We start from the raw sequence: 15,013 nt of genomic DNA on the forward strand, positions 1-15,013 counted from the left end.
AATAAACTAGAAATGTTTGTAAAAAATGAAACAATATCCAGAATATACCCTAAAGATAAAGAAATGACAGAAAAATGAGCAAAGGTTATGAACAGACAATTCATAGTATAATACAAGCTCCACCTGAGGGATTTTTTTTGTGTTTTGTTCACTACTTAGTCCCAGTGTGTGGAACAGTGACTGGCACATACTAGGCTCTCGATAAACACATATGGAATAAAGAAACTCACAATCAGAAGAAAAACTAATGCTTATTTACATATATAAGGGGTAAACAAACTAAAATATGGAGTATTACTTTTTGTCCCTAAGATTAGAAGATACAAAAAAGACTGATATCAAACGTTGAGAATATAGACAGAATAGGAGCTATATATTAAAATTTATATATTAAATTACAAAATATACATCAAATATTAAAATTTAAATGTGTGTACCGTTTCTCCAAGGAATTCTTCCATCACCAAAGAGAAAAATGCACACACGTGTTTTGGGGAGTGGCACATAGTGCCACATTAACCCTATTTGTAAGAGTAAAAAATCAGAAGTAATTTAAACAAACAGCAACAGGGTAACTGTTAAAGTACGGTATATCCATTCTGTGGAATACTACAACAGCTAAGTAAAATACAGTAGACCTGTATGTACTAAGACAAAAAAAAACCAAAGTACAAGATAGGATGTGGAGTGAAGAAAGCAAGTTATAGTACAATGTGATACCGCTATTAAAAAAACTTCTAATGGATGGTACAACTGTAAAAGGTTGATGGAAAGTTAGATGTTTGCCCAAGTATCCCCCACATATTTGTTAATAGCAAAAGGTAAATACTTGTACCCCTTAGGAAGGTACTTTTTAGGTGGGAATTAGGTAGTTACTACCTTAACCCAGAGATCAAAACTAAAGCTAGCATTACCAGACATTAATGCCTCCTGACAGGATGCAATATCAAAGATACAACATTACTTATTACAGTATTTTTGCCACAAATATTTTACCTGGTTTAAATCTAACTTCTAGTTTACAGTAAAGGAAATACAGAGGATAAAGGAACAAGTTGAATGATATGAATAAACAATCAGACCAATATGGAATGTGGGACTGAATTATAGAAAATGGCTTGCTCTTCAAAAGCTCAAAGTCAGGGGCCCCTGGGTGGCTCAGTTGGTTAACCGTTCGACTTCAGCTCAGGTCATGATCTCATGGTTTGTGGGTTTGAGCCCCATGTTGGGCTCTGTGCCGACAGCCCGGAGCCTGGAGCCTGCTTCAGATTCTGTGTCTCCCTCTCTCTCTGCCCCTCTCCTGCTCATACTCTCTCTCTGTCTCAAAAATAAACATAAAAAAAATTAAAGAGAAAAAATAAGCTCAAAGCCAGTGGGGAAAAGGTCAAGGGGAAGGGCAGGGATGTTTTAGGCTAAGGAGATTTAAGGTACATTAAGAAGTACAAGATTTAGTCCTCGATTAAATACATCTATAAAAGACACTTGGGACTACTTGGGTAAATCTAAATCCATTCTGAATATTAATGACATTAGGAGATTACAGTTCATGTATTGCACCATGCAGATAAAGTCCGTATTTTTTGAATATGTATGCAGACATATTTCAGATGGAAGTGTCTTGACATCTATACTTTAAAATAGTTGAGCAAAGAAACAAGTCTATAAAGCAAATGTACAAAATTCTGGCAATCATTCAATTTAGGTAGAAGCATATGGGTATCATTTTGGTAGTTCTTTCTACTTTTCTGAATAAGCTGTGTTTCTTTTCTTTTTTTTTAATTTTAGAGACAGAGTATGAGCAGAGGAGAGGTGCAGAGCCCCAATGCAGGGCTCAATCCCACAACCCTGGGATCATGACCTGAGCTGAAATCAAGAGTCAGATGCTCAACTGACTGAGCCATGCAGGTACCCCAAAGCTGTGTTTCTGTATGTATGATACAGGTATTTAAACAGGAAAAACACATTCATGATGGTCATAGCTGGTTAGCTTCAAAGAGAGAACTGGAATTAATAAACAAATGGGCAGAGAGGCAGGTCAAAGAAATCTAAGAAAACAGTAATATAACAGAAACATGGACAAGGCACTAACCTTGACATACTCAACTGCTCTTGGAGAAAAGTCACAGGCATAGGCAAAGATATTCAGATCTTCTTCTAAAAGCGGGAATAAACAGTTCCCAACACCACAGCCAGCTTCAAGCACAGTCAATTTTTGATCTTCAAACTGGGGAAAGAGATGCAAAGTCGTTTGCATCATCGAGAAACAAACCAAACTACAACATGTCTCCAAACAGGAGAAGCAAGGTTTCTGCCCCCGTGGGTCAGACAGTAAACAAGTGAACTGAGAACCTAAAGCTAATACTGATACCTTGCTTGTCGTCCAACACTGGGCAGCTTAGTATAAAGAAAACACAGCAGGGGTACCTGGGTGGCTCGGTCGATTAGGCATCCCTCCCCCCCTTTCTTTTTTAATGTTTTATTTTTTTGAGAGAGAGGGCGAGCAGGAGCCAGGAAGGCGCAGAGAGAGAGGGGAACAGAAGATGCAAAGTGGGCTCTGCAAAGACTGCAGAGAGCCTGATGTGGGGCTGGAACCCACGAACTCTCAATCATGACCTGAGTTGATGTCGAGTGCTCAACCAACTGAGCCACCCAGGCACCCCACAGCATCCGACTCTTGATTTCTTTTCTTTTTTTTTTTTTTAATATATGAAATTTATTGTCAAATTGGTTTCCATACAACACCCAGTGCTCATCCCAAAAGATGCCCTCTTCAATACCCATCACCCACCCACCTCTCCCTCCCACCCCCATCAACCCTCAGTTTGTTCTCAGTTTTTTTTTTTAATTTTTTTTTTTAACGTTTATTTATTTTTGAGACAGAGAGAGACACAGCATGAACGGGGGAGGGGCAGAGAGAGAGGGAGACACAGAATCGGAAGCAGGCTCCAGGCTCTGAGCCATCAGCCCAGAGCCTGACGCGGGGCTCGAACTCGCGAACCGCGAGATCGTGACCTGAGCTGAAGTCTGACACTTAACCGACTGAGCCACCCAGGTGCCCCTGTTCTCAGTTTTTAAGAGTCTCTTATGGTTTGGCTCTCTCCCTCTCTAACCTCTTTTTTTTTCCCCTCCTCCATGGACTTCTGTTAAGTTTCTCAGGATCCACATAAGAATGAACACATATGGTATCTGTCTTTCTCTGTATGGCTTATTTCACTTAGCATCACACTCTCCAGTTCCATCCACGTTGCTACAAAAGGCCATATTTCATTCTTTCTCATTGCCACATAGTACTCGATTGTGTATATAAACCACACCGACTCTTGATTTCAACTCAGGTCATGATCTCATGCTGGTGAGATCAAGCCCAGAGATGGGCTCCATGCTGAGCATGGTGTCTCCTTGGGATTCTCTCTCTCTCTCAAATAAATAAACATTAAAAAAAAAAAAGAAGAAAACACAGGATAATAGCTAAAATAACAGGCTCTGGGACTAAACTGCTTGCACTCAAATCTGGACTTCTTCCCTCACCATGTTCTATCATTAGACAACTCTCTTAAAAGAGCTTTGTGCCCCATTTTACCTGCAAGTAGGGATAACAATGATGCCTACTTCACACTGTTATTGTAGGGCTTAAATTACACAACATGTAGAGTTCTACAAAAGGGCCGTGGTAAAGTGTTTATCATCTTTATTATGAATCTGAATCTGTCACTGAAGTCACCCAGCATGAATTCAATATTTATGACTTTCAGACTGGCTTTAAGAAACAGAAAATGCCCTCGAAAGCTCTCTTTCCTACATACAACCCAGGACCTACTAAATCCACTGGAGACCCATAGGAAGGCAATAAACACTCCTCTTCACATTTGAAATGAAAAACTCAAACAAGGTTCAATATTAGTTTACCTCTCTACATGATCTGAGTTCCTCAAACTCTCTGGTGGTCCAGTGTCTATCTTTGAAGAAGTTAGTGCTATTTCTTTTGTAAAAAAGGTCCCAGTTCTTCTGAGCCTCTTTTTCCAGTTTTTGCTGTTTAAAATCAGACATTAAAGCCTGGTCTCTTTTCAATTTCTCCTCTTCTTCAGCGCTGAGAATTCTTGCCTGCAGCCCTTTCCTTTGCAAAGAAGCCATCCCATAAGTTGATGGTAATATATTTAACACTGCTGAAGATTCCCCAACCCTGAATAACCTGAGTAATCCAAGCTGATACTGCAGACATAGGAAGGATTTGTCCAAATGTGGTTCTTCACGTTGGGCTCAAGCCTCGGGCAGCACTGGGTGCTTTGCAGGAAAAAGGAGATTCCGGTTAGTGGTTCTAGGACAGTTTTTAAGACGCTGGTTAGTCGCTTTAGAACGGTTCTTTCACCAAACAGTTCAACTCACCACATACTAGATGCTGACTCAACACAAAAACCCTGCCCACTCTACAAGAGGTCGGTCAGAAAGAAGCCCAAGACACAATCCCTACCTTCAGAGGGCTTACATTCAGTGGCCAGCGCTCTCACGCACCAAACTCTAGTTCAAACCAGAATAAGTTAACTATTATAATAATAAATCGGTTTAGGGACGCCTGGGTGGCTCGGTCCGTTAGGCGTCCCACTTCAGCTCAGGTCATGATCTTGCAGTTTGTGAGTTCCAGCCCTGGGTCGGGCTCGGTGCTGACAGCCTAGAGCCTGGAGCCTGCTTGGGATTCTGTGTCTCCCTCTCTCTCTCTCTCCCTCTGTCTGTCCCTCCCCAACTCGTGCTCTGTCTCTACCTCTCTTTAAAATAAATAAACATTAAAAAAATATAATAATACTAAATCGGTTTGGTTTAGAAAAAGGACACTCCCAAGAAGTGACTGAGAAATCTTAGGGAGGAAACATCAATTTTTAATGCCCGTGAAAGGGTGACTTAAAACAACCACACCAGCTTCCCGAAATGGCGACGGGTGGTCAAGTGGGGTGATCATTTCCCAAGGATCCGAGACGCAGTTTCGGGGGGGAATTTGTAGTCAAGCCCGGCAGCCTGAGATTCTGATCACACACCTAAGAGGCCGTCTCACGAATCGGAGGGTAGCGCCGTTTTCCAGGGGCTGAGGCTCTCGTTCCTCCATTAACGCGTGAAGGATAAGAGGCCAGTGACGCGCGGGGTAGGGTCCGTAGGGCTCCGGACGCTTGGGAGAAACTAGGGCGCCCGGGCCGCCCGGGCCTGCGGAGAGCTGGCCACACTGGCTGTCAGACCCGTGTTCATCTAGTTCGCCGCGCTTGGGCTCACCGTCATCACTTCTTACATTCCCCTGGACGGGTAGGGACGGACGCACTCAGCCCTCAGCCCGGACCCGGCCTCGGAAGCCGGATCAGGGAGCTTCGGTCCGGGGACAAATCCCCCTCGAGGACCTCTCCCGGCGGAATCCTTTGGCCATGGCACTGCCCCCGCCACTTCCGTCACGAACGCAGAAGTCCCTCCCCGACGCCGGAAGTCGCGCGGCCCTGCTTCCGCGCAGTCCTCCTCCACCCCGCCGCAGAGGCGAGGACCTGCTTCCGGCCCCGGGTGGGCGCCGGCTCGGCTCGCCGTGCGCCCCCGAGCGCTGTCCCGGGAGCTTCGTTCCCCCGGACGCCGGCGCCGGAAGCTCGGACCGCGGCCGCGCCAGGAGAGCGCCGGTCCGGGCGCTAGGCTCGTGGGGGGCCATGAACGGAACCGCGAACCCGTTGCTGGACCGCGAGGAACACTGCCTGCGGCTCGGGGAGAGCTTCGAGAAGCGACCGCGGGCCTCTTTCCACACCATTCGCTGTAAGCCAGCCCACCCCTCTGTTCCCTTCCGCCGCCTCTTGCCAGCCCGACTCCTTCTTCTCTTCCCTCGTCCCTCCAAAGCCCAGGGAACCTCCTGCCTACGTCAGCTCCCTTCTCTCTTCGCCCAGATCCTCCTGGACCTCGATTCCACCCCCTCCTCTCCCCCTCCCCCCCTCCCCCCTTTTCCAGCTCCCCAAACCAAACGCTTCGCCACTCCCAACTATCTATCTGCCTTGTGGTCCCAAATACTTCTTCCGAAGGTTATTGGCTCCTTTGTTTTTCATCCGCCCACCCAGCCCTGCTTTATTCGAAACTTACCCCTCTTTATTACCAAAAGACTGTGACCCCACATCAGACTCCCCTTCTCCCTGTAATCCGTCCCACTTTCTGATGACCCCAGCGGGGTCCTCCACGTTTAAAGGACTCTTCCCGTTTGCCGATGAGCCTTATCGACTCCCTCCTATTACATTCTCCTCTTCCCTGTGTTCCTTAGCCTTCGTTCCTCGTTCGTCTTTGTTCTGGTTACCCTGAGCCTGCGCTTCATCCCCTTGGCAGCCAAAGAATCCGCATCCTCTGTGCGCTCCATCCGTCTTCCTCCTCCAGCTTTCTGTACCTCGTTTGACTCTGCTGTCTTTTGAGGTGACCTATACTACCCCGACTTTAACTCAGTACCAAGTCCCATGTGAGTGAAGAATAAAATTGGAATGCGTGAGCCTTGATGAAGCTTGATGTATGCTTGGAAGCGGGGGAGAGGAGGCATCAAGAATGTCCAAATAGTCGTTATGCTGGACCTTCCTTTTCTACATGATTACAGACTCTGTGGAGGGAGGGCATGTCCACTCTATGTCCTGGGTAAAGTTTTGGCTCTTAGGGATGGGCTGGCTGAGCATCCTTCTGTGTGATTCACAAGCTTCTGGTATCCGTCAGCCCTAATGCTGGTTAAGACTTGTTTTTGTCTAAGGAGCTAATAAATGTGACTCAACACATTGGAAGAGGGCGTGTTAGATAATGAAGTTCCATATTTCTGCGGTCACTTGCCAAACCATTATTGTGTCTCCTACTGACAGCAGATCAGCTCTTTCAGAGGGAGGATATTGGGAATGTGATAAGAGCATCGTTTTCGGAGCAGTTTACTAAATTGATGTTTTGGTAGAGGGAAGAGCAATGTGGAATTTAAGTGAGACACTTCATATATGCACGTGGCCTGCAGTGTGAGGCCAGTTTATGTCAGAATGGAGTAAGATGGCTATTCGTGGTGCACGTTAGCAGCAGTTGAGAGAGATGGGCAGGATTAACCTTTGGAGATAGAGTTCAACCATCTATTCTGTACTTTTATAAGAACTTGAGTGTGGGAAATCCTAATATTGACAGTTTCTATGCAAAATGAAATCAGCTTATATGATACTGGGGCTTTCCTGTTTCATATAGGGTGTTACAGTCACAGAATCTTTTTAATATGCTCTGTTGCTTTTGATCTTGTACACAACAATCCTAACAAAACCCCTCTGGCTAAGAAGGCATTAATTTTCATGTGTCACTTGGGAGAAGGGAATATCTTTGCTTAATAGAATGGTATATGAATTCTAGCTTTTTTTTTTTTTTCCCCCTCAAAGTAATCCAGCAGGGATGGGAGGCAAAGTATGTAGGAGGTATAGAGAAAACGAGATTGTCCCTGAGTTCGTAATTCTTCTTAAACCTGGGTGACAGTACACAGGGGCTCATTGTACTATTCTCTGCTTTTTTTCCACAATGAAATAGGTTTTTTAATTCTACATTGTATTTTTCCATTTATCTGACTCACAAAAAAATTTTAATTCTTAAACAAGAATGACCAGGAGGCATAGTATAAGTAACCGGCTGGATAAATATTCTTTTGCTTTTCCCTTTAGATGACTTTAAGCCAGCATCTATAGATACTTCCTGTGAAGGAGAGCTTCAGGTTGGCAAAGGAGATGAAGTCACAATTACCCTGCCACATATCCCTGTAAGTTTATGCACTGTGGAATCACAGTGAATCCTCATATTCTATTTATTGCAATTTGAATTTTCCTACTATTTAAAAATTTTTAGATTTCTAAAATTCCAACATAAGGAAAAAGGGAATTGGGGGGATGGGGTAGGGTGGAATTCATGTTTCCCAAGTGCTTGAGTAAAAATGATTCTTTGCCATTTTTCCCAAGCTCCCTTTTCCCCCATCTGCTACCAAGTAGACAAGGTTCCTGTCTGGATACTTAGCCCCTCTAGCCGCTCTTTCAGATTGGCCTAGCTTTTCCCTCACACAGCTCCAAAAAGCAAAGCCCCCGACGCCACGTTGGCTTATAGCAACAACAGTTTAGGTGTGTGGCACAGCCAAACCAGGAGTTAAGACAGGCAGGAGCAGAATTGACACCTTTCATATATCAGGCAAAGGGCGGACTGCAGACTGAAAGTTGCAACCAAGCACCAGAGGATCAGAGCATTCAGCTAATTTAGGGATGAGGAACCCAATTAAAAGTTAAATTGAGAACCCCTACGGAGAGACTTTTTTTTTGAAGCTTTGTCCAAAGTAGCACTATAATCACACAGCCTGAAGGATCAGACAAAATGCTCATAATGAACAGGTGTCATTGGATGTCACAGCCCTGTCCTGGAACATAATAAGGTCTTGGTAACCAGTAATAGGATGAAAAGACTCTGGACAAGAAGCTTCAGGCTGAGTAGAAATTACTTGTCTGCCAGTTCCAACTGCTATTTCATTGCATGTTGCCTTTAGCAGATTACATCATCTCCCTTTGGATCTTCGTTTGCCAAATGTAAAATGAAGGGGTTAGATAAATGGTCTCTAGGGTCCCTTCCAACTCTAAGTTTATACCCTATGAATAAGGAGTCAAGGAGCCAACCAATTTTTTTTATTCCATACAATCAAATCCTATATATGTCAAATATTAATTGAGCACCTACTATGTGTTGGCCTGTTACTAAGCACTGAGAATACAATCTCGAACAAAACAAGCACTTTTCTTGCCCTTGGGGAGCTTATGATCTGGAATTAAATAAATATAAAAAGCACAGCCATTTATTTTAGAAAATCAGGAAGGTTTCTCTAAGGAAGTGACCTTTGAGCAGATTTGAAGGTTGAGTAATTGAAAGAGAGGAAGAGGCAGGATGTTGCAGGCAGAAGCCTTGTTAAAGCCCTGCAAGAAAGAACATGAGGATCTGAGAGAGGCCAGCCACCTTCTACTCTGGATCCTGCAGAGCCTAGGGCTAGGGGTACAGGGTGAGGCAGAAGGGCCAGGTATCTGGTTTAGAGATTTTATTCTTGGGTCTCAGAGCAACAGGTTAGCAGTTAAAGGGCTTAGGCAGGTGAGTGGCATGATGTACTTACTCTGAGCCAAGCAGAATAATGAGCTGCCCTTAGAGAATACTCTGTTGGTTACTTGGCATGAGGGGAAGCCCTGGACTCTGAAATTACAAGGAAATACAGAAATCACGTATTAGTTTTACTTCTTGCAATGAAAAGTTCTACTCAGTATAATACCAAGTAATGGTTAATCTGTTTTTACCAGTTCATACCTCACCATTATTTGTAACATGTTTTGAATCTTTAGAAAAATGTACGGTAATTTTGAAAATTTATATTACCTTTCTTGATTACTGAGAAGTAGTTGCAGTTATAGATTCTTGCTGTATATTATATCCCTTTTCTTTTTGCCTAGGAAGCCAGAGGAGTTAAAATAGAAATCAGTTCATTCTATTCTGTTTGAGTAGCTCTGATACTCATGAAGCCACTTGTAAATTCGTTTTTAATGTTCATAACTGGTGTCTCTGGTTTGATCTTTTACTTTTGTGGCATATAGGGATCCACACCACCAATGACTGTGTTCAAGGGGAACAAACGGCCTTATCAGAAAGACTGTGTGCTTATTATTAATCATGACACTGGTGAATATGTGCTGGAAAAACTCAGTAGCAGCATTCAGGTCAAGAAAACAAGGTACGTGAATGACCAGATACAGATTGATACAGGTTTCTAGATCTTTGCATTATTTCTTCAGTTATTTTAGAAGGATATGAGCATCTGAGTATTCAGTGTCCTGTCGATAATATCAACAACTCTACCTGTGTAGATAAGTCAGTAAAATATCACTTCCTCAAATGCAATAAAAAGAAATAAAAGCTTTTAAGACCTGAAACGTGGAAGCCACAGGGGAAAGGGACGTATTTTATAATTAAATCTATTTTATTAATCTCATGATTGTTCAAATAGTATCACCTAAGGGGATAAGATTTAAACTTGTAGACTTGTAATTAGATTAAAAACATTAATTTTTCGCAAGATGCATTTGAGGTATTTATAACACTAAAATAAAGTTTTGCCTATTTTTTAAATTTTTTTTAATTAAAAAAAATTTTTTTTGAATGTTTATTTTTGAGAGAGAGACAGAGACAGAGAAAGAGAGACAGAGCACGAGCAGGGGAAGGGCAGAGAGAGAGAGGGAGACACAGAATCCCAAGCAGGCTCCAGGCTCTGAGCTGTTAGCACAGAGCCCGATGCGGGGCTCGAGCCCACAAACTGAGATCATGATCTGAGCCAAAGTCGGACGCCTAACCGACTGAGCCACCCAGGCGCCCCAAGTTCTGCCTATTTTTATAAATAGTGAGTTCTCTTTAATCTTTAATTCAACAGGCTTTACATTTGTAATACAAAGCCAATTAAATTTTAAAGTCACAATTCATTCTATGAATAGAAGCAACCCACTGGTTCTGTTTTTTACATTGTGATACAGCAATTATTGTAATACAGTCCTAAATTCTAAAAGAGAGTGTTATAGTCTGATATTTTTCTGTTTATGCTTCTTCATTTACTCATTCCAGAAAAAAAGTAGCTACCATTTATCGAGGGGTTACTGAATACTATGCTAAATGCTTTCATGCATTATCCTATCTAACTTTACAAATAACATTTAGAAAGGTACTATCGTTATCTGTAAAAACAAACAAAAAAAACCACACACACACACACACACACACAGACTGCGGATTCATGAGCCTGTGAACTGGAGTCCAGCATCAGAACAGAGCCCTTAGCCTGGGCATGCGCGTCCAAGCCCCCTGCTCCTCTCTTGCCTGGGATAGATTTGTATTAATTACCTCCCCGAACCAGGTGCCACTGTTAATTCCCCAACAGATGATGTTTGTGGGCGTTTCTCTCACTACTCGGTGTCATCTGTGGACTAGCAGCATTTGATCACTTGGATGCTTTTTAAAGTGCAGAATTTCAGGACCTGCTAAGTTGGAATCTGCATTTTAATGAGATCCTCAGGCGATTTGTGTGCACACCAAAGTTCAAAAGCCCAAAGTGGGCTCATCCATTTACAAAAGAAATTGTTAGTGAATAGAATTTTCTCCGGTTGGGGTGGGATGCTTTGTTTGTCCGCCTGCAAGAGCTGGCGCGTGACAAGATGAGCAGGCAGTAAACAGATCGTGGGAAAACTTGCAAACTAGCCAGCATTTCAAGAGCTGGTTTTATGTAGTAACTCATATACTTGTGACTATAACTTTATACCGTATACAAGTCAAGTAGTCCTATTGTCTGCTGGTAAAATGGGTTCTCACGATCACGTTGTGTCTTGCATATCGGTTTTATTCGCTTGTTATAAAATGTGAGCTTCTTGAGGGCTGTTTTATTCATCTTTGTATCTCTGGTGCGTAGTGCAGTACCGGAATGCAGTAGGCAGTTGTTGAATGAGTAGTTCATGGGATAAAGTGACAAACATCAGTATTTTGAAGTAGTGTGTAGAGAAGCACGATTGTGCAGAGACCTCTAGGTACTTGGTTACCTGAACAGATTTGAGGAGCACTGTTTTTGGCCCTGCAATTTAATGTCTGTTTTTCATTTCAGAGCTGAGGGGAGCAGTAAAATCCAAGCCCGAATGGAACAGCAGCCCACTCGTCCCCCACAGCCATCTCAGCCACCACCACCTCCACCACCTCTGCCATTCAGAGCTCCGACAAAGCCTCCAGTTGGACCCAAAACTTCTCCTTTGAAAGATAACCCTTCACCTGAACCTCAGCTGGATGACATCAAAAGAGGTAGGGAGCATTTTCTGGAACTGATAGCCACTGGGAGTTGGGTGTTGAGGCTTTTGTGGCGATCACGAGGCTATCACGTTGACATCACATGGGCACTGGTGGCATGGGTATTCTCTGCCATTGAAAAAATAATCTGCAGAGTTCACCATTCCAGAGGTGACGGAGGTGGGGCTGTTACCACTTCTCATTTGACAAGGGAGGTCCAGGCAAGTGACTTGAGTTGTGGCTGTCTTTGCAGCTTTCTGTTCAGAGGCCCAGGATTTAAACAAGCATGACTGTCATCCAAAAGTCTATATGCCGTGCCTTTAAGGTTTTGGGAGAAGAGAATTCCAAGGTGTCTGGGTAAAAACCAGGTGTGTCAGTGTTAGTATAGTATCTAGGTCAGAGGGATATTTAAAATACCAGGACCATTGCTTTGTACTAACAAAGTGTGTAAACATAAGAGCGCCACGGGACCTGGAAATGGACATGGCCTAGAAAGACCTAGAGGTCTGGTCAGGTTCTCACTTTGGCTTTCTCCTCATACAGGGAGGGGGTGGTTTTCGTTGTCCAGACTCTCAGGAAGTTATGAGGCTGTCGTATTTCAGATTTATAAAGTTTTATGAAACACAATGAAATCTGTAGCAGTAGTAAACAGGGAAAGATAGAGTTGTACTTGAGAAGTTTGCCTCTTCTACCTTATAGAAGTGCTTTCAGTAAACAATCATTCTCTGCGTGGTGCATGCTTATTAAGCCTCCTGTTTTGTTTTTGTTCTTGATTTTGACTTTCCTCAGGGATATTGGAATGTTATTTGTTAAAGTTTTCACTTTAGTTGAACAAGAATTGGACTATGAGTGGTTAGTGATTGACAGTTACGCCTAAATGAACCATGCGTGTTTAAAATCACATGGTATGTTTGGACAGGAAAATCTGGCATCTTTCTTGATGTATCCTATGATGTATCCTTAATGTATTCACCGACATTGAAAGGGTTAGGTAAACATGTTTTTCATTCCCTGCTGTACTTCTATAAAAAAAAATGTAATACCTGACAGGCATGGCTGTCAGTGAAATATATACAGAGGGCAGAGGAGGAATGTTGTTTCCCCATTTTCCTTCCGTTACCATGGTTCCTCCTGCATGCCTCAGTTCCTTTGTGGGACAGGAAAGCTGAAAAGGACCTCAGAGGCTGTCTGCTGTGGCCTTTTATTTTTTCAAAGTGTCTTGGAAAAAAATCATTGACTCCCACCTGGGTCTCACTGCTGGTTAGAGGCAGATCCAAAACAAGCACCCAGATCTTCCAATTCCTAGTCAAATATTTTTCAACCCTTTAGCATAATATTTCTCTTATTTGGTGTTTAATCCCATAATTCACAGTCTTTGTTTTTTTAAGTAGATAAGGCAAATAGGCTTAATTTACACAGAACCATCATTATCTGAAACAGTTTTCTTTTTTGTTATTTGGGGTGAAGTTAATGTTTCCGCTGTCTCTCTGAAGACAGTTTTATTTTGTTCATTTTGGTCTTAGTCGTTTTTTTTATACGTTTTTAAGGAATAAGAAGCAGGAATTTTAGTCATTCCTCATTGCTGTTGGTTTTGCCAATTCACTATTTACAGAAGGCAGCTTGCGGCCTTGAGAGTGGTTGCTGGCTAACCCCCGTCGTGTCATTTTATTCCAGAGCTGAGGGCTGAAGTTGACATTATTGAGCAGATGAGCAGCAGCAGTGGGAGCAGTTCCTCAGACTCTGAGAGCTCTTCGGGAAGCGATGATGACAGCTCCAGCAGCGAGGGTGAGGACAACGGTCCGGCGTCTCCTCCACAGCCTGCACACCAGCAGCCCTACAACAGCAGGCCGGCCGTTGCCAATGGAACCAGCCGACCACAAGGAAGCAACCAGCTCATGAACACCCTCAGTAAGTGTGCTCTCCCTTTTCTGGCTCAGAGAGGGGTGGCATGTCAGACTAGAGATGCAGCTTCTATATATCTTACACCCGAGTCTGTAACCAGAAGATATTTAAGGCATAAGAAAGCATCCTGACAAAATTTGGAGCGGAAAGAAGTAAGTTACCAAACAGTTAAAAAAAATAAAAGGGGCGGGGGTGTTGGGGAAGCACAAAACTAGAAAATCTGTTCTTTTTTTTTCACCCACTGGCACAAATTAGTTTTTGTGAATTCTCGAAAATGCTGAAACACGAACAGCTCGGCTCTTTGTTTTTGCATTTACCAGGCTTTACAGGCTTTAGGGGCGATGCCCTCCACTATAGTGTCCCCTGCTTCTAGGTCTTTTTACAGTCCCAAGAACACAGTTGTCCGGACTGTGGTGTCCTGCAGCCCATAGACTTTGGAACCTGAGCCATTAGGGTATATTTGGAAACCAACTAGCCTTTGGCAAGAGGAAGAGGAAGGACATTGCTATATCTGGGTGGCTCTCCGTGCAGTTGATACTAAAGTAAAGGAGAGAAAAACAAGAACAAAAACAGATTTCTTCGTATTGGAGATGGGGAGAGTGTTTGCTCCCTATGCCCTTCTCTCTCCAGTATCCTAATGAATGCTTTCATCTGGCATGATTGCCTTTGAGGAGGTTGGAAGGTCTGGAGGCAATAGTTGGTAAGCTAACCTAGTTAACCCTACTACAGTGGACCAGGCGAAGGTAATTCTCAACCTCACCACTACAGACATTGTGGGGCAGATAAATCTTTGTCATGGAGGCTGTCCAATGCATTGCAGGATGACTAAGAGCATTCCTGGCCTCTACCCGGTAGATGCCCTTCTCTCTCCCTTGTCCCCAGTTGTGTCAACCCCAAATATCTCAAGACATTGCCAGATATCCTCTGGGGGGCAAGACCACTCCTGCTGGAAAAACGCTACTTGAGTGAGTTGAACACTGTTAGGATATCAGTCGAGGATATTGTCTGCTATCCCATTTTCTGGGCCTACATTCTGGATGTCAGGGGATACTTTGGTGCTATTCTCAGTTGGCCAGGAGTAGTAAATTTCATATTGGGAATTTGGTATTCCTAGTGGAATAGTGCCACATAGCTACTGTGGCTTTGACTGAGTTCTCGAGTTTGCCCAGTCAATGCCAAATTATTCTCTCCTCCTAGAAAGAAAGAGCAAAAAAAAAAAAAAAAAAGGCACAGTGGGTGTTAACTGCTTACCAGTATCTTAAAATCCTTTTAGCTCTTTATT

General features: G+C 43.3%; 2 protein-coding genes and 1 long non-coding RNA gene across 8 annotated transcripts in view; 1 reads left to right on the forward strand and 2 right to left on the reverse strand.

Moving 5' to 3' along the window:
* The window catches only part of METTL6 (methyltransferase 6, methylcytidine), a 19,174-nt gene extending 12,756 nt beyond the window's left edge, over positions 1-6,418 (reverse strand). Inside the window, exons 1-3 of one of the 5 annotated variants that reach the window (XM_042955124.1) lie at positions 6,091-6,418; positions 3,907-4,281; positions 2,090-2,224 (exon numbers count right to left, since the gene is read on the reverse strand). In XM_042955124.1, the coding sequence (XP_042811058.1) occupies positions 2,090-2,224; positions 3,907-4,131 (360 nt within the window). In that variant the 5' untranslated portion in view covers positions 4,132-4,281; positions 6,091-6,418. Of the gene's footprint in view, positions 1-2,089; positions 2,225-3,906; positions 4,282-5,027; positions 5,165-5,256; positions 5,340-6,090 lie in introns of those variants that run through there. The other 4 variants (XM_042955123.1, XM_042955125.1, XM_042955122.1 and 1 more) reach the window with 4 other exon arrangements.
* Positions 5,402-15,013, forward strand: part of EAF1 (ELL associated factor 1) — a 25,800-nt gene continuing 16,188 nt past the window's right edge. For both annotated transcript variants that reach the window (XM_042955121.1, XM_042955119.1), the window contains exons 1-5: positions 5,402-5,772; positions 7,662-7,756; positions 9,609-9,745; positions 11,654-11,844; positions 13,504-13,737. In XM_042955121.1, coding sequence (XP_042811055.1) covers positions 5,403-5,772; positions 7,662-7,756; positions 9,609-9,745; positions 11,654-11,844; positions 13,504-13,737 — 1,027 coding nt within the window. In that variant the 5' untranslated portion in view covers position 5,402. The remainder of the gene's footprint in view (positions 5,773-7,661; positions 7,757-9,608; positions 9,746-11,653; positions 11,845-13,503; positions 13,738-15,013) is intronic.
* On the reverse strand, positions 9,197-11,660 carry LOC122229718. Its single transcript, XR_006207115.1, has 3 exons — positions 10,903-11,660; positions 9,394-9,463; positions 9,197-9,213 (listed from the first exon to the last, which is right to left on the reverse strand). It is a non-coding gene; the product is annotated as an uncharacterized LOC122229718 (long non-coding RNA).

This window comes from Panthera leo, chromosome C2 (assembly GCF_018350215.1).
Source record: "Panthera leo isolate Ple1 chromosome C2, P.leo_Ple1_pat1.1, whole genome shotgun sequence".
Classification (NCBI taxonomy): Eukaryota; Metazoa; Chordata; class Mammalia; order Carnivora; family Felidae; genus Panthera; species Panthera leo.